The following is a 19,042-nucleotide window of genomic DNA, read 5'->3' as shown; positions in this document are numbered from 1 at the left end:
TAAACTGGATTAATAATAGAATATAGTAAAGAAAATAAGATAGAAGGTGTAAATTAATATTAAAATGGATTTAGTACTTACTAGTTATTTAATTATGCCTTGGACTACAGTTCTATTTACTTTTTATATACTTGTCCTTTATTGTTAATTTTCGGCAGATTTTAAATGCTATTTTCTAGTTGGCGCTTGAATTTAACAAAGACACTCACGATCCCGCCAACCCTGTCCCTATTTGCACAACTGATCGATGACGACATCCTTGGTGGACTTGTACCCAGAGTACGCTGCTAGCTCAGTGGCAGCGCTTACGGTTCTAAGGAGCATAGGGGGGATGATGCTACCCCTTGCGGGGCCGAGCATGTACCGGGCACTTGGATTGGGGTTCTTTACTTTGGTTTCTTTTAATTGGCTTAGTTTCGGTACTGTAGTTATTGTATAAGTATGGCAAATCTTTAAGAAAGAGGGAAAGGATAGCTCTGTAGCCTTTTAAAGAACCTAAAGATATATATAAATAATTATATTTTTATATTAATAAATCCTTTTAAGCTTAAAATGTTATTAAGTTCTTTTTATAAGTATTTATTAAAGTAAAAAATATAAGTAATTAGTATTAAAGACAGTAAAAACTACTACTATAGAGAGGGCGACTAAGGATAAAGATAGTAATAAAAAGAAGGAGACCGCTAGGGACTCTATAGTAATTCAGTATTAAGTCAGTAAGCTCCTTATTGTGTATTAACAATACAAGCTACTATCTTAACTACTATAAAACGAGTTTCTCTTTACTGGAATTAAACAACCCGATGGATTGTTACAGACTATATACATTACACTAGATCTTATTACAGTCCTTAAAAGGGTAGGAACGTCTATTGGGACACACAAACTGCAATATAGTTAAATGTTTTTAGTGATTGCAATGCCAGCACACCCGCTATGGACAACATTAACGGCAATAAAGGCGTCTGATCAGATTTCGCTTGGCTTGAACTGTAAGTATATTGCATTTAGGTAACAGTAGCAACAGCTAAAATCGGTCTTTAAGGAATTTACTAAATAGTAGCCCTTATATTTATATTTACTTATTTATTTATTGTATTTTCTAAGATTAAACTAGTCTCTTAGACTCCCAAGTTCCAATCAATAGCCTTTATACATCTTGCGCTGAAATAATATTCTTCACAAGTTCTGCTGCACGATCTAAGGCCACTGTGAAACGCTCCACGCTTTTCACTGGACCGACAAAGCACACTTCAACCCTATCGTTTATTAGTATACATTCCAATAGAAGCAGCCCCTGGAATAGACTCACGAGTCATCAAACACAGTATAATTCATCCAGACAGATTCGGGGTGCGGCATCGTGAAGCCTGGATCTTCCGCAAGCTTTGTTTCCACCATGGTTTGCATAATCAACTGCGGGTAGCCTCTCTTCCAGACAGGATCGGAAAACAGTTCTGGCATCTTTTCATCGGTCTGATCTTGTGCCATAATCTCGATCACATCCATCAGTCGGAAGTAGTTTCGACCCTCGGTTCCCTTCGCAATCTGGGCATTGCACTCGCGTGCCGCCTGTAGAAGCTTGGCGCGAGCCTCACTGCGGGGCACAGCGTCGTCAAGAGCAGAGTCACAGAAGTCCATTACTGACTTGAGAACTACTTGCACAATCTCTGGGCGGCCAAGGTGGAAGTGCGCAGTTGATACAGTCTCCCAACTTGCTGGCAGGTAACCAAAGTACAGCCGACTGGCGAGCTGAATTGTGAGGTCAACGGTGGCCTTGATGGGTGCGGAGTGACTGAGAAACAGCCTCTTGCCAAAACAGTTGATGATATGTGGGACGTATTGTTTTGTGGATGTGATGGCAAGGTAGCCTTGTCGGAGGGAGTCGATGCGGCTATCAATATCCTGCGTAGTCACCAAGGGGATCTCCTTGAGGCTGGCTGTATCAACAGCAATGGCACCGTTGCTTACTGTAGCATTACTAGGATCAAAACTGTTGATGGTGTTCTGGAGTCTCCGTGAAAGCTGAGAAACCGTCATAAGATCAATCATGGAGTGCTCAAAGATGGTTGCCGAGCGACCGTTGGCGGTGACAATAATCTGGGTGCATTTGTCGTGCCAGCGGTTGAAAGAGTCCCCGAGATAGCCCGAGCGAACTCGGTCTGCACGTGTAATCGGGCTATTATCGTCAAGACACATGACGAATACAGAGGCTTCTATGATTTCGAGAAACAGTGTATTCCTGCTATCCAAAGAGAGTAGCTTCTGGCGATTCTAAAGGTCTGTTAGTTCGATTTCAAATGGAAGCCAATAGCCACTTACCAAACCCCATGAGTCGCGATCATCGGTGGTCAACATTCCAGCCCAAGACCTCTCTTCTAAGTCCAAATCAACGATTGCTTGGTAAGTTGCTTTCAGCACGTCATATGAAACTGTTGCCTCGGCATGCTTTAGCGGGACTTTGAAGAGATGTCCCTTTCGCAACACAGCAACGTACTCATTGCCGGGATACTTCATCATTTTGTCACAGTCGACGTTTGGCTCTCTTACGGCATTGAAAAGCCAGGACAGAGAATTCCCACAATTAGCCCTGGTGCCGAGGAAGTCAGGTTCCAGCCTACCAGCGTCACGGTCGGCCTTGAATTCACACAAAGCCGTAGTGAGTATAGCCGCCCGCTCTGCCTGAGTGTGTATTGCTGGGCTATCAAAGTGAGTGCCTAAGAAATTTCCAAAGGGTGCCAGCGGGTATCGACGCTTGAGATGCAAGGCCCTAAGAAGTAAATCGGCAATCCAACTCTCCACGTTCGGATTATCGGCTTGGGCGCGCAGCTTATTGTAGAGCCTGCGACCAAGGCTGTCTGGTGCTGCTAAGGCATAGGCTTTGCGGCTGAGCTCTGTGTACTCCTCTCGAGTGTGAGAGAAATGGCCGACGCTGTTGAGAAGATCCTTGACGGCCTCGTCGAGGTCGACAAGTGGATACCTGGGTAACTCTTTGCAAGTCCGGCAACAATGGAAGCCGTGATTAGTCTGAGCCTGCTCACCGTTCGATAAGGATAATTCTTTTGTGGGAGTGCGAATATCATTCGACTCTGATTGCCTAATTTCACCAGGAATCAATTGGGATCGCCGTGCAACTGTGGTCGTGAGGGCTGTGATGCTGCCAGCGCCGCTCAGTTCTGATGTCTGTAGATTAACCTGGAATGTGCGAACCATCCAGTTCTTCAACTCAATACTGACGAGAGAATCCAGTCCGATTGTGGCTAGAGACTGATCGACCCGAATCTCCTCTATCGGTCGGTCAAGGAACACAGCAAACTTGGCCAGTGCAGCGGCTTGGATTAACTGCTCGGCCTCGGCCATGGTCTTGGCACCAGCCAGGGCCTCTGCAAAATCGACCTTGGCGTTTTTGGCGGCGTGACTGGTCTTTTGCTCTACTGTATGTTGTAATTGGTAGAAAATGGGGTTGCCGAGTAGGTAGTCGTCTCCAGCTTCCATCATTGACTGACGCGTTACTCCCTGGATTGATTGGTGTAAGCCGTTCTTTCGAGCATTATCTGTCATGAGGTATTCGAAATTTGCAAAGAACTCATCATAGGAGATATCCATGACACTGTTTTGTCGAAGACCTGCCCTGATAGAACTAATTGATGTTTCATTCTGAGATGTCTCTAATGCGCCGTGGGCATCAATTGAGACTGCGCCAATGTTGAGGGAGGCATAGTGAGTATGAGGGTGGTTTGCGTGAGCGCGAGCGAAGCCATCTTGGAAGCCATTACCAGCTGCGTAGTTCGACTGACCAGACTTGCCAATCACTGACACAATAGATGATAGTGCCACGAAGAAGGCCAAGTCTGAGCTGGCGAAATACTTGTTAAGATTGATGGTTCCAACAATTTTGGGTTGGAGCGGCTGTTTCCACTCATCGGCAGTCATTTGGGAAAAGGTTCGGTCCTAGAAATGGTCAGAATATCTATTACATTAGTCCATTTGGATAATATTAGCCTACCTTCAAAGCCAAAGCGCCCTGCACAACACCTCTGACTGGAGGCAGCGCCCTGCAAAATGAGGCAGCATTCATCATCTGCTCCTCGATGGTGATGTCACATTTCAGTAGGTGGAGCTGGCTACCATGTGCTTCGACTGCCGCCACATGCTTACGTCTCGTCTCATCGTCGATGGTGCGTCGTGAGAGGGAGACAATATGCCCGGCTCCACGTGCGGCGAAAAAGTGACATATCCGTGAAGGTAGATCGCCAAGACCTCCTGCTACGATGTAAGTTCCATCTTTTCGGAGTCGTAGAGGTGTTGGCTGCGTTGGTATACATTTGACTCTCGAAGTAGACTGTGCCACGAGAACAACTTTTCCTATGTGCTTTCTAGCACTCATAAGGCGGAAAGCATCCTCGACCTGCTCGATGGGATAAAGCTTGGCTGGTTCCATCGGAAAAAACGCTCCTGATCCAACAAGCTTGACAATCTCACTAAGAGCCCGGTATATCTGGTCAGACCTTCGTGTAGCCAGAGTCATCAAATCAAAGGCATGGAACGTGATTGACTTTTCAAATGCAGCCGTACTCAGAAGAGAGGCTTTTTGCATCTGCGGTTTGGCCAGATCAATAAAGACGCCCAAACTTGTGACACAGTCAAGGCTCTCTCTTAGCATCTCTCCCGTTGATGTGCTCAGCACAAGATCTACACCCTCACCGCCTGTAAGGTGCATAACAGTCTGTTTGATTGAACCAGAACAGCTAGAATAGATGTGACTTTCTGGGATACCGTAGTTATCTGTGAGGAATTGCCGTTTCTCGGTGTTTTCAACCGTGCAGAAGATCCCGGCCCCAATGGACTGTGCAAGTTGAATTGCTGCTTGCCCAACCGCTCCGGACGCAGAATGGATTAGAACGGTTTGTCCTTTCTCGAGGTTCGCCAGCTTCCGAAGACATTGGTACGCAGTCACATATGCGCAGGGTACTGATGCCGCTGTAGTGTTACTCATACAGTCGGGCGTTTTGTGGGCGAGGTGTCCTTTGACACGTGAGAGGTTGCTGTATGGCTGAGCACCAAAGCCCATGACCCTGTCTCCCACCTGAAACGAGTCTCTCATATCTATGCCGACGTCTGTTACTACTCCTGCGAATTCGCCGATCATTTGCGCATTGGAGTGGGTTTGTCCGAGGGCCACGCACACATCTCTGTAGTTGACACCGTAGGCATCGGGCTTAACCTCGATCTGGTCAGCTCTCAATTCTGGCAACAAGTCACTATCCACGAATCGGAGAGAGCTCAGTAAGCCGGGAATACCGACTTCGAGCTTGAGAGCCCGGTCACCTTGATGAAGAGTGACCTTTGTATGTGTCATGGCGGAGTCATTACAGCTGCTACGAGCCCATTTCAAAAACGTAGCATCTGGCAATACCCGAGGGATCAATAGGTTGCCGTTCTCATAGGCGATCTCAGGCTCCAGAGCCTTTTCATCATGAGTGTCTGGCCAGAAGCAATTCTGTAGGACCCAAGCTACTGCGTGCCCAGCCACCTCAGTACTGGGAGCTGGATCACGGATGTCGAGGGTGATGAACCCCGTGTTGCCACTCTCGCGACGGAGGACTCGTATAAAAGCACTTACTACTCCCTTGTATGCCGTAGATACTGGATCGGGAGTATCTTGAGTGACGACCCAGAGTATCTTGGCTTTCGATGCGAGAAGAGCGTTGATTGTCGTGAATAAGTGAGGCTGAGGGTCGAGGAGTAGAGGAGCCTCAGCGCGATCAACAACCAAGTAAAGCGTGTCTCCACTGATATCTACTTCATCCCAAGTACACTCGCGTATCCGAGCATTGATCCGCATAGGCTTGAAATACTTGGAAGTCTCGACAATCTTATCATCGGCCACGTTTTTAATGAGTGCAATCTTCTTGTTTCTTACACTGTGTCCGTTGGTCAACGGGGCCACAGCTTTGGAAACCATCATGCTATTGCGTGCGACATGTATTCCGCCAAAGCCTTTTCTTGATAGTATTGTATCCCATTGCTTTCTATGCATCAGCGCAGTGTCCTCTCGGAACTCGTCGTCGTGTGCCCACCACCCAGATAGGGTGCCAAATATGAGACCGATAACGGCGCCTTTAGGTGAGTTCTCGACCAGGATAAGGCTTCCGCCGGGGCGGAGAAGCTTTCGCACGTGCTCCATTGTGACATCCATTCGCTTCGTCGCATGCAGAACGTTCGATGCCACGATAACATCATATGATTCAGGCTCAAAGCCTTGTGCGATAGGGTCGCCTTCGACATCCAGCGTCTTGAAGTCCATATAAGATTCCCAGTCAGCAAAGGCGCTGCGTGCTTTTTCAAAGAAGCCGCTTGATATGTCCGTGTACGTGTACTGGTCTATGGGAAGGCCGCCACCACTGTTTCGATCAACAATACCACCGAGAAGTCGCTTTGTGCAGCCGCCCGTCCCCGCACCAATCTCCAGAAAGCGAAGTCTTGGATTCTTGAATGTGAGAAGCTGAAGATACGCAACTGCGGCTTCATAGTCACCACTGAAAGTTCCACCCTCGTAGGCTCGTATCAGCAGATTCCCCTCCAGCATAACACTCAATGGATCGGATGTTCCGCTGAGAATTTCGGGAAGGGCTCTGCCAACGCGTGCTAGTAGTTGCAGCTCGGGTGACTCGGTGAGGGAGTCAATACGCTGCAGTACACTGACTTCATCCTCGAAGCCTAGCCCTGACATGATCTGGCTGTAGTAATCCGAGTTGACCCACTTCTTCATCCATCCAAGATACTTGACTAGATGAGGGCTCTTGATCTCAACGCTGTTGGTTTCGACGTATTTTAGTGCGTCCCTGATCCAGATGGATGCTGCCTGGTCAGCCACACGGTAGGTCTCTTCAGCCTCGATGGCAGATACTTTGTTGCCTTCATAGTCGTATGTCATGTTCTCATCCAAGTCCATTGTGACAGAGAGGAACTGGGAGAATGAGGCCTCTGTGATAAAATCTGCGTCCAGGTTCCATTCCAGCCGATTGACTTTATCATGGATAAATGGACGGTTCTCATCTTGATGCGCCTCGCCGATTGCTCTCAGGTTAACCAAAAGTTTAATGATTGGTCTGAGCTGGCCATCCCCCTCCTCTTGGAACACCCAAGACTGGCCTGTAGATGCTTTTGGACCATCGGGTTCGATCTGCATGGCGGCAGTCAGGCTTTTGCCTGGTTGTGTTGAGATGCTGGCATCAATTTCCAGCAACGTAATCTTGGTAGGAACACAAGGAGCATTGGACACAAACTTCTTGAACAGCATACCACTGAGTTGGTGAACAGCGTCCAGGGTGATTGGGTGAATGAGGTGAGGCCTGAAGGACCGATATGGCATCAATGCAGCCACGTCTGGAATGGTGATGTCGAGAAGGCCTTGTTTGTTGCCATATTTGAGAGAATTAATCGGGCTGAATGCCCCGTCCCATTGGTTGCCCGTCAGCTTGGCGAACTCATAGAACTCGGCCTTGGTCATCTCCATATCACAGCTCTGTCGAGCAGCATTAAGGAGCTGCATCGACTCTTCTATCCGCAGATGTGACTCTCTTGATCCATTCACCTCATCTTGCTTGTCGCTTTCATATTCCACCGTAATCTCACCCTTGCAGTTTTCGGTCCATGATTCGTTGGCGCTGTCATATGACCAAATTCGGAATGTTTGCCAGCGACTGCCTTCGTATTGTTGTGACGTGGACATACTCAGTTGTACTTCAACTTCGCCTGACTGCTCGTCATTGTCCGACTCGTTGAGGACAAGAGACTTGGAAATGATCACATCGCGAAGGATGAATCTTGAAATCGACCGCTGAGCATCTCTCAGCTGTACAAGCTGTTTCATCGCCTCAATAGCCATGGTAAGATATCCTGCACCTGGATATAATGTAAAGCCCTCGACGACATGGTCGCGTAACCATGGCAAGGCGTCCAAGTTGATAAGGTATCTCCAGTGCGGCTGTTGAACAGTGCAAGATGGATCTAGCAGGCCAAGTAAGTCATGTGGTGGAAACTTGCGAAAACGGTGAGCTTTGCTGAGTCTGGATTCATGCCAGAATGGTGCAAGGTCCCAAGGGTACGATTTCAAATCCCAGATGATTTCAGGCTCTTGTGCGTTGGTCATTTTGAGCACAGCTTCCAGATTGATATTGAGGCCTAGCTCAAAAGTCTTGCCGGCGAGGGATAGGACTGTCTGTACAGCGTTCTTATGGCGCACTAGAGCAGAGAAGTATTCAAATTTGAACTTTGGGCCTCCTGGTTGTGTCAGTGTTTGACGGCAAGGGCCTGCTAGAGCTGAATGAGGACCAATTTCAATGAAAACGCTTGTGTCCATCCCCGGTTTATTTCTTAATTGATCATCTCTCAGCAAAGCCAATGCCTGGCTGAACTTGACCTGGGATACCAAGTTGTCGCCCCAGTAGTCAGCACCAAATGATGTTGTCTTGGTTGTGCCAGTGACACTTGAGTAGAATGTAACACCGCTCCGAACGTCAGAGGACTTCACACTTTGCATTGCCTTCTGGTAATGCTGTGCGATTCGCCGCATGTAATGCGAGTGATAAGCAGTGTCAACTCTGAGCTTGCGGGCAAAGATTCCCTCGGCGTCGAGCAGAGACTTCAGCTCTTCAATTGCAGCCAGGTCTCCCGAGATTGTACTGCTCTCCGGGCTGTTCACACATGCTACACTGATCGTCCCAGTCGTGACCATATCAATGTATCGCTGCGCTTCAGCCTCTCCGAGACTGACAGCCATCATTGAGCCAGGCACGGCAGCCGATGCTTTGGCCATCGAGGACGCCACACCACGATGGTAGGCACTATTATAAGTCAGGAACATGATCTCGTAGGTGATTTGATTGACTTACACAATCACAGCGTTATCTCGGCTCAAGGCACCAGCAGCATACGCAGCAGCAACTTCACCAGAGCTGTGGCCAATCACCTGGCTGGGCCTTATAGAAAAGCTCTCTAGTAAATCCACGAGCGCAATCTGAATAGCTGTCGTTGCAGGCTGGGATATCTCAGCCTCGCCGATCCGCGACTGACTGGTGGCCTTGAGCAGCTCGTCAATGAGACGCCAAGAGCCTCCTTCCCGCCGTATAATATCCTCCATAGCCATCATTGACTGACGGAAGCACTGTGACGAGTTGATGAGTTCGCGACCCATCGCATGCCATTGCGCACCCTGTCCGGAAAAGACAAAAGTAAGCGGTGCAAGAGAGGTCGCTCTCTTTGGATGAATTATGTGGTCTAATTCTTCCAGCAGCTCCGCGGATGATGATGCGACGATAGCACGGCGGAATGAAAGAAGAGATTTTCGAGCACCTAGAGTGTATGAAAGGCTGTGTAGAGTCTGGGGACTCACTAGGTGGGCAGTTACCCACTGCTTGGTATTCTCAAGGGTTGATAGTAAAGCCTTCTCTGTCGATGCACTAAAAAGAAACAATTGCGGAGTAAAGCTGACGGTAGTAGTTCCGTCAGTAGGAGCTGAAGATCCGTTCAAAGACACCAACTGATTGGTCAAGTGTCCATAGGTGGCTTGATTACAAGAACATTGGCCATTCTGATCAGTGGATGTCCCATTAGTGTTCCCTGCAAGCTTGTGTTTGGAACCTGAATCCTCAAGAATAACATGACAGTTAGTTCCTCCATACCCAAAAGAGTTGACAGATACTCGAGCCGGGGCATTGTGCTGTGGTATTGGCAGCTTTGTAAGCTCACTCGGAATCTATTAGTGTGTTAGAGGGCGTTTGCTTTGTTGAGTGGCTTGGAGGTGCGTGCCTTTATTTTCTTTTCATATAGCTTGAGGGACGGCTTTGGTTTGATGAAATTGAGGTTAGCAGGAATTTGGCCGTGTTTGAGAACGAGTATAGATTTCAACAAGCCAGCGATACCAGAAGTGGCTTCCAGGTGGCCGATGTTGGTCTTGACTGAGCCGACGTATAGGTCATCTCTTCTGTCAGATCCTTCGCAGAAGACTTTGGATATCGATTCTATCTCCTGGCGGTCACCTGCTTGCGTTCCCTAATTATTCTTCTTAGGTTGAGCCTTTTTTGCGACATGCCAAGAGACTTACAGTGCCGTGTGCCTCGACGAATGACGTGTCAGCAGGATTCAGCCCAGCCTCTTGGTATACGCGGAGGGAGAGAGCTGCCTGTGCTTCGCTGCTTGGGGTGTTCAAGCCTGGCGTTTTGCCGTCTTGATTCACGCCCGAATTGGCGATGATGGCATGTACTCGATCACTGTCATTTTGGTAAACACACGAAGTGGCTTCGAGGATTCACGACCTACCCAGCCTTGAGCGCGTCGTCCAAACGCTTGAGTACTATGGTGGCAACCCCTTCTCCGCGTCCGTACCCAGCGCCTCTCGAGTCGAAGGCATAGGACTTTCCATCTGGATTTAGCATCCCCATGCCACTCACTATATGGATGTCAGTATAGTGTTTGTGTCTGGCTTACGATTATCAGGCAGTGCAGGTTGAAAAGAGCTTACTTATGCTTAAAACGTCTGGTTGAATGACAAGCTGCGAGCCACCGACTAAGGCGAGATTCGACTCGCCCAATCGAAGGCTGTGACATGCTTGATGCAGACCAACGAGACTACCAGACTAAGTAAAGTCAATAAAGTATTCATCTGTCATGCCAACTCAAGAATTACATACGCAGCCGGTATCGATCGTCATGCATGGGCCCCGCAGGTCAAAACAGTACGATATACGGTTTGATAGAACTGCTATGGTGTGAGCTGCAGTACAATCACAGCCCTTATAGGCAAGTGATATTGACTTACTAGACTCGCCCGTTCCGTTCAAGTGTGTCCTACCAATTGTAGACAGGTCCTTGTGTCCCATGCGGTCGTAGCTCCTCTCGAATATGCTGGCATAAACGCTAGTGTTGGAGCCACGCAGGGTTTCAGCGGGTATGCCAGCGTCTTCGAGTGCTTCATACGTCGTCATGAGAAAGAGACGTTGTTGGGGATCCATTGAGTTTGCTTCTGCGCTGGAAATGCCGAAGAACTTGGCATCAAACTGGGCAATGTCATCCTGGAGGAAATACCCGTGTTTGGTCACCATAGACTGCTTCGCATCTGGATAAGCATCGAACCACGAATCTGCATTCCAACGGTCTTTTGGAATCTCCATCTGACCATTGCGGCTCTCCGACAGCAGTTCCCATAGCTTGTCTAAGTTGTTAGCTCCACCAGGAAGCCTACAACCAACGCCGATGATGGCGATTGGGGCTGGACGGTTCACGATTTGAGTCATGATGTTGGTACGGTGGCAATTCGATGGTTCCAAATTTTGTGATACACGAAGGACTATCAAGACGCTCTACCTATACCAACTTTTTCGTTCTCACACTTTATAACTATATGATCTCTCAACGGGACTGGTATCTACTTCGCAAGCCTTGGGGCTCCCCCTCTTCGAAGGATTCAGGCTCGTCCCGTCCCTGCCGAAACAAAACATCCTTCTATCTCAAGAGCCCGATCTTTCACCGTTTCGCCCATTGCAACACAAAAATAGGCTAAATTGGTCGGCATTTAATTACCAAGATCCGAAGTTCATCTCATAATGAGATCATCTCGGAGATCTGGTGGCGGCGCGGCTCGTTGATGGCTGTTGTGCCGATCTAGGTAAAAACGGAATCAATGGCCCCTTATGGCCAGGCGTAGGATCATGGAGACATGAGTTGGTTGCTCGGCTCGGAAAAGCAGAAACAGGTACAGCATAGTATTTAGCCTGCCAATAGCAACTCGAAGCTACTTATCAATTCCGAAGGATCGTGGGGTTACATCAGCTAACGCGAGACTAGAAGTTGACGCTCTATTGGCCAGTGGTGCAAGAGCCGCAGGACTGTGCCTCACATAAGCCAGATCCTACAACTTGCTTGCCGTCTTAGGTTCTGCATCCGAGAGGTCGGCTAAATGCTCCTCCACCACGGTCCAGGTCTCGGGCGGCAAGATTGCCATCATCCACGTATTGCCCTGGCCATCTTTGCCACCCACTTGGAACATGTTGCGAATGTGCGTATTGTGCTCCAGTGACGTCCACTGGTGCCATGCAATCTTGCCTGGAGACTTGCCATGACCGACTGCAGCGGGGGTAATGACAGCGGGGGAGAAGTCGATTGAGTCGAAAAAGCCCATTTTACTGAAATTGGACACGACCAGGATGAAGGCGTCTTGGGCGGCAAATACGGGTGGGTTCTCCTTGTCTTTCGCGTATGTCTCCCTCAGGAGATGCAATTGAGCGTGGACTTGAGGGGCCTTGGTCAGCGTCGCCACGGACTCTCTCACCAAGAGGGCTGTTCTCGCCAGTGGCTGTTGCCGAAGCGCTTGAAGCGTGGTATTGGTCGAGGTCGAGAACGTTGCATTGGCGATGAAGACGGGGCTTGAATCTGGCTTGTCCTTGCGTTGAGGGAACGTTTCTGGTAAGCAATGTCTCGCCTCATACATGCCCATCACATGAACCGGTCGATCCGATACAGGAAGGACACCGCAGCAGAGACGCGCTGCCCATGCAGCCAAAATATCGGCATCGCTAACAAATTGTCCGTTAAAGAGGGCTCCCTTTGGAATGACTTCGAGTTTGTCCGACCCGTGGCCTCCGATAAAGTCCATCTTGATCCTCTGTAGAGTATTATCTGGCAGCACGAGCATGCGTCGCACCGATGTTGGGTATTTTGCAACGTGCTCCAGGTAGGTTTCGTATGTCTTTTCGAAAGCCTGAGGGCTCAGCTGCATATCAGCCAGTGCGTAAGGTTCCTTAAGAGGCACGGATCCAATGTTCTTGAGAGGGTCGTCGTATGCACCCATGAAAGGCGGGATATCGTCGTACCGTCCGTGAAGACTCGTGGACCACGCCAGCACCAATGCTTTGATTCCCATGAAATCGCACACCACATGAACCCAGCGGATACTGATCAGTGTTACATCGCTGAAGAGAGCTATGTGAACACCAATAATGGGCTCTTGACGACGAATGTGTTCAGTAAAGTCAAGCGCCCAATCAGGACCAAGTGTTAACGGGTTGAATTGCGAAGTGATACCAGAAAACAATTCTGGCTTGCCTTTTGCCCTCGGAAGGTGCTTTGCAATAGGATGGTCCGTCGTTTTTACCGAGAAAGTCTCCTCTGAAAATTGAAACGCTGGGCGTTTGTGACTATATGTTCTTGGGGCATGGATCTCAAGCTTGCCGACTTTATTGAACTCCAAGCGGCCGCCTAACTTTCTCCAATCACCTAGGCTGAGAAGATGCGTGAGAGCTGTGCACAGCTTCTCTGTGTCTAGGATTGCATCGAAGCGCAGGGTCCAGTGTTGCATATACCGATTGATAGTGGAGTCATCGAACTCATGCAAGGGAAACACAATGTCAGTTGTGGACATTTTTTGCAGGATGAGAGCAGTGGTATTTGGAGAAGGCATTGAGTGACTGCAAGACAAGTAGTAAGATATACTCTCAGAGGCGATAAAAAGGCTAAACTACCTACCCTGCATACCCAGCAGGCTCCGCATTTTCTCCATCTCTACCATTAAATCCGGAAAATAATAAGTCCGTCTGTGGAACTTTAGCATCGCTTCTGCAAATCCCCTGCATAACATGGCTTGGGTCACTTTTGGGTAATAAGCTCTAGCTAGTAATACAGTTTATACGGATTAAAGCTTACAGAGACCTTAAATTTCTTAACCTGCCCTTGTAAAGGGGGGAAGTTTTTAGATAATCTACACATCTATAATATTTAATATTAGCTAATTGTACCCATTAGACATTGACTCTCCATCGAATTACAATCTGCGTATAAAGTCGCTCAGCTAATGGCAATTTAAGACATTTACAACGAAGGCGCACAATGTAAGCATCATCTACTAGACTAGGTCTGTCAATTCAAAATGACACTCTCAAAAACCCACTTCAGGCAACATACCAATTGCCCTTATAGTTATCCACCCAGACATAGGCAGAAAGCCTCTGGCGTGATGTTTAAAAGTAATACTATTAATGAATTCTAGGGATATAATGCTCCCCACGAACATTTTCCTTAAAAACTTGGCAATTTCCTAGTGGAGATAATGTTCTCTACTGTATATTGTCAGTCTTCTTAATATAGTACAAACATTATGAGGAGCTACATTGTTACAGCGTCTCTCTTAGGATCGGTAGGCATAGCCTCGGTAGCCGGATTTCCTTCGATGGTTATGGATACATGGTGCATTACATACATGTCTACCTATCTTGCCCCAATTTCTTCTCAGCCCGGTTTGTCACCATCAAGACAATTGACGTTTTTCGGAAACAGTTCAACGGCAACGATCTTGAGTAAGAATCTTTTATTCTTTCTAAATTTGAAATGAGTGTTGACAACGCGACAGAAACGGATGATCAGAGAGTTATTGTTTCGGAGTCTGGTACGATGTTTGGCTTAACGACTTTGGATATGTCACCTACTCACGCGCAATCTGACTCTGAGGCGCCTTTCTCTGGCCCCGTCACTGGATTCTTGACTGAGACAATTGATGTGCCTTCAATGCCTGTAACGGATATCCCCTCTTCCGCCCTTGCCACCTCCACCGGTATTGTCGAACCACCCGGACGATCCGTCATCTTCCTTGTCCAGGCATCCAGTTATCAGGAACGCAACATTCAGAAACGAGAAACTGGAGGTTTTGTTGGCGCTGATAACCCTGACTTTTGCACCTTTGCTTTGACCTTCAACATGGGGGACAGCCAACTCTTTGTTGACGATTTACCGATATTTTATGCTGGTGAGGATTACAAGGCCCTGGGCATACAAGAAGAAGACTCTTTTGTCCAGGGCGCTACTACGAGGACCTTTGGAATTTCTGGCGGAACACTCTTCTTCGAGAACTCAGGCCTACCAAATGGTGAGGCGGGTTTCTGTCAGGACTCGAGTGGTCAAGTGTACATCACATTTACTACTAGTCCTCCTGGATGTGTCTCAGTTACTCTGGAAGTTTATGACGGTGACACTACCCACGCTTGCCAAGTTTTAAATGCTAATTTGGATGCAGTTACCGAATGCCAAAATGGTCGGCTTGTGGGATTTGAGACTTCGACCTCTGCTTTGGCAATCTCCACCGAGGCCAGCACGACTGAGACAGGCGTAGCTGAGAATGTCAGTTCCGGAGTTTTCAGTGGCAGAGATAGCGGAGAGCCTACAACAGCAGAAGCAACCGTATCTACAGAGTTCAGTGCTCTCAGCTCTTCTGACCCGAGTGGTACCTTCTCCAAGTCATCTGGTTCTAAAGCATTCACCACTCCTTCCTCCCAGATTATTAATACATCTGCGTTGGCCTCTTCACCAATATTCGGCTCTGTATCATCCGCCGTTTCTTCTCGAATTTCTGAGACACATACCTCAGCCTCTTCTTCCGTATCTGGTACTGCAGCATTTTCCACCGTTTTCCCCCAAGGTATTAGTTCAACTGCTTCAGCCTCTGGCCTTGGAACGTCAACTATCGTTTCTACCCAGATTGGTGAGACACCTACCTCAGCCTCTTCTTCTATATCTGGCACTGCAGCATTTTCCACCGGTTTCCCTCAAGGTCTTAGTTCATCTGCTTTGGGTACTTCTGGTCTTAGAGTGCCCACCACGATTTCTTCCCAGATTGATGATATATCTACCTCTACCCCTTCTTCTGTATCTGGTACTGGATCATCTTTCACTATTTCCCTAGAAGCTATCAGTTCATCTGCTTCAGCCTCTGACCTCGGAACCTCAACTATCGTTTCTACCAAGATTTTTAATACACCTGCCCCAACCTCTTCGCAGACGGAGACGCAGACATTCGGCTTCTTGACATCAACTATTCTTTCTTCCGAGCTTACCGAATCCTCTGCCAGCTTGGAGTCATCCATTCTCTACAGCGAATCAAACACTGAGGTATCATCATCCACAGAGGCATTGTCGTCTGCTAAGGCATTGTCGTCTGCTAAGGCATCGCCGTCTACTGAGGCATCATTACCTACTGAAGCATCATTATCTACTGAGGCATCATTATCTACGGAGGCATCATTATCTACGGAGGCATCATTATCTACGGAGGCATTATCGTCTACCGAGATGGAGGGATCAAGTCTGCTCACAACCACGTCGAATGAGCTAACCGGCGCGACCTCTGCAACCTTTGGCTCGACCTCAGAGACCTCGCCAGAGCCAACTAGTTCAGACAGTTTAGACACGTCCTCAAGCGCTGAAGAGACAACTTCAGATACATCGACAACAATCTCAAGGTCTTCAACAGAAATCACAACTACAAGTACAGAGGCTAGTACTACCACTACAGAAGTCATGACGAGTACAACTACTGCAGCACCGCAGAGCGAGTGCCAAAGCGCAAGCAGTCCATACACCGTCCAGGGTGTCGACTTTGATCTCTCTTGTGACGGCGTTATTATAGGCGGTACTTCGGTGGGAGTAGCTCCGGCAACCGATTTCAACCAGTGTGTGTATTTCTGTGCTGTTTATTCTGCCTGCGTTGCTGTGCATTATGAAAGGGCGACAGGGGCCTGTAGCGGATTCAGTTCAATGACTGGAACTTCCGCGAACGCCAACTTTGATGCTGCTATACGTAGCTGACCTCAGCCACTAACACTACTGAAGATAATCAGTCTGATATTGCAATCGAAGTGGTGGTTATAGCCACTGCTTGAGCGACCACAGCTGCCCTGTACAAATGCGGCTTCTGGTTGCAGTAGCCTTAACCACCTTTGTACAGTTAATGGGATAATATTTCTTGGTGTTGGACATTTCCTTAGTATTTTGTCATTAGTCTTTTGTCATTACCCTTTCCCCCCCACCCTTTATACTGGGTAATTCTGATGCTGTATTTAGATCAGCAGCTATATCTGGGCTCTTCCTTCAACATTCCATTAGATACCTCGTGTTCAAGATTATCAATATCATTTTCATAAAACTCTAGACTAGAAAAATCTCTTCAAATACAAAAATCTGAAGGATTCATCACTCCACAAGCTCACAGGGGGCTTCGGACTACTTAACTCAAAGCGTATAGATACACCCGATGATCGATCGGTGGATGAAACGCTGCCCCATTTCCGAGCACAAAAATGGGTCTTTTTGAATCACATATCCATTATGTCGGTAATATAAGCCCCTCCCGTCAGCGCAGTTCTTTTTACTTTTACTTTTATCTTGCAGACTCTCGTCAGCATGGAGCAAAATTCAGTGTTGCCATGGGCCAATATTACAGCTGCTGTGTTCCAGACCATTGCTTATCTGGTCGTTATTTGGATTGCTTATCGTATGGTACTGGTAATTTACAACATCTCGCCATTACATCCTCTGCACCGCTTTCCCGGGCCCAAGATTGCTGCAGCGAGTTATCTGTACGAGGCATATTATGATTGGTGGCGAGTAGGGCGATATGGACACGAAATCCGTCGCATGCACGAGCGTTATGGTAGGGTTGACGGTTCTGCCCTCCAGAAATTGACTGTTAACAGAATTTGTTAGGTCCAATTGTGCGGATAAACCCGGATGAACTACATTGCTCGGACCCGTACTTCACGGACGAGATCTATGCTGGGCCCGGCCGAATCCGCGATAAATGGCAGCACCAGCTGAACACGGGGGGCGCTGGTCCCGTTTCTGTGACTGGTTTCTCAACAGTCAATCACGAAATTCACCGCATGAGGAAAGGAGCCTTGTCTAAGTATTTCTCTCGCCAGCAGATGCTCAAGCTCGAAGGCGAGGTGATGGAGTTTGCACAGATGACTGTTGACAAGATGCTTCGATACGCTGGTGGAGAGCCTTTTGACGTGAAGGAAGCCTTTAACTGCTTTACGGCAGATATCATGTCTCAGTACGCTTTTGGTGAATCCATGGGCTTCATCGCTCAGGATGGTTGGGAACCGAATCTGGCTACTTGGGTCAAGTCTTTCTTCCAGAGCGCCTACATGATGAGACATAATGTCTTTGCAAGGAAGATGGCTCAGCTTCTTCCGTTCCTGTCTGACTACTTAGGTGAGGACATCAAAGCAGTCATGAGACAGATGAATGTTGTCATTCCAGGGTATATCGCGGCTGCCTTGAAGAACCCCGAGGGAGGAAGAGTTTTCGCCGATGTGATGGAGTCAAAAGCATTACCAGAGTCGGAGAAATCCATGTATCGGCTATCGGGAGAGGGGTTCAATTTCCTCCTAGCCGGCACCGAAACTACTGCCGTAAGTAGTTGCTGTTTATTTCGTATGGGACGTTGATACTCACAGATTTGAACAGGCCATTCTGACGGTCATCACCTACTATCTTCTGGCTCAGCCTCTGACATATAGACGATTGATGGCCGATCTCGAAGGGATCGACCCACAAACCCTCAAGTGGACTGAGCTCGAGCAACGTCCTTACCTCTGGGCCGTCATCCATGAAGCTCTTCGTGTGATGCCTGGTGTATCCCACCGTTCAGCCAGGATTGCCCGCGAAGAAGATCTGTTTTACACAAGTAAGGATGGTAATGTTGAGTGGGTGATTCCAAGAGGCACTCCCATTGGAATGACTTCAATGATCAATCATTGGGATAAGGAAATCTTTCCCAATCCGGACGAGTTCACACCAGAGAGATGGTTGGCGGGAGGGAAGCCTAACTTCAAACTACAGAAGCTCTTGATTGCCTTTGGCAAGGGTAGTCGTGCATGCATTGGTGAAAAGTAAGTTGCCGTTTATCTCTCTCCCAGTTCTGTGTTAACGACTTTTCAAGCCTCGCTTATTGCGAAGTCTATATCATGGCAGCTTTGCTCGCTCTTCGAGTTATCCCCAGGGCGCGTCTATATGAGACAACAATTGATGATATCACATACGACCATGACTTGATTGTAGTTCAAACAAAGAAGGGTTCTATATCCGTCCGTATTGCTATCTCAGAAGTCGTAATCTAGGCAGAGGAGGTTGGACTGAAGCTTCACACTACAAGTACCACCAATAGAGACTAGCTGCAGCTGCATAGGTGAACATATTTCTCTCACCGAAGCTG

General features: G+C 48.0%; 3 protein-coding genes across 3 annotated transcripts; 1 reads left to right on the top strand and 2 right to left on the bottom strand.

Annotated features, from left to right (window-relative positions):
• Positions 1–1,150: 1,150 nt before the first annotated feature.
• FSUBG_11632 (polyketide synthase) lies at positions 1,151–11,297 on the bottom strand (the record flags this gene model as incomplete). The annotated part of the gene is made up of 10 exons (XM_036676335.1): positions 1,151–1,259; positions 1,313–2,274; positions 2,323–3,951; positions 4,007–8,849; positions 8,898–9,760; positions 10,109–10,274; positions 10,324–10,453; positions 10,526–10,640; positions 10,695–10,762; positions 10,823–11,297. 10 exons carry the CDS (start codon positions 11,295–11,297, stop codon positions 1,151–1,153), a joined length of 9,360 nt encoding a protein of 3,119 aa, XP_036532910.1.
• Positions 11,298–11,911: 614 nt separating this feature from the next.
• FSUBG_11631 (lysr family regulatory) lies at positions 11,912–13,459 on the bottom strand (the record flags this gene model as incomplete). Its single annotated transcript, XM_036676334.1, has 1 exon — positions 11,912–13,459. The coding sequence occupies one exon, from the start codon at positions 13,457–13,459 to the stop codon at positions 11,912–11,914; it is 1,548 nt and encodes a 515-aa protein (XP_036532909.1).
• A 923-nt stretch (positions 13,460–14,382) lies between these two features.
• Positions 14,383–18,947, top strand: FSUBG_11630 (trichodiene oxygenase; the record flags this gene model as incomplete). The annotated part of the gene is made up of 6 exons (XM_036676333.1): positions 14,383–16,498; positions 17,069–17,157; positions 17,215–17,476; positions 17,530–18,239; positions 18,295–18,719; positions 18,770–18,947. The coding sequence occupies 6 exons, from the start codon at positions 14,383–14,385 to the stop codon at positions 18,945–18,947; spliced, it is 3,780 nt and encodes a 1,259-aa protein (XP_036532908.1).
• Positions 18,948–19,042: the final 95 nt, after the last annotated feature.

Source organism: Fusarium subglutinans (genome assembly GCF_013396075.1).
Source record: "Fusarium subglutinans strain NRRL 66333 chromosome Unknown NRRL66333_c0000225, whole genome shotgun sequence".
Taxonomy (NCBI): domain Eukaryota; kingdom Fungi; phylum Ascomycota; class Sordariomycetes; order Hypocreales; family Nectriaceae; genus Fusarium; species Fusarium subglutinans.
Note: the sequence above shows the minus strand (reverse complement) of the source record. Positions and strands in the feature narration are given on the sequence as shown.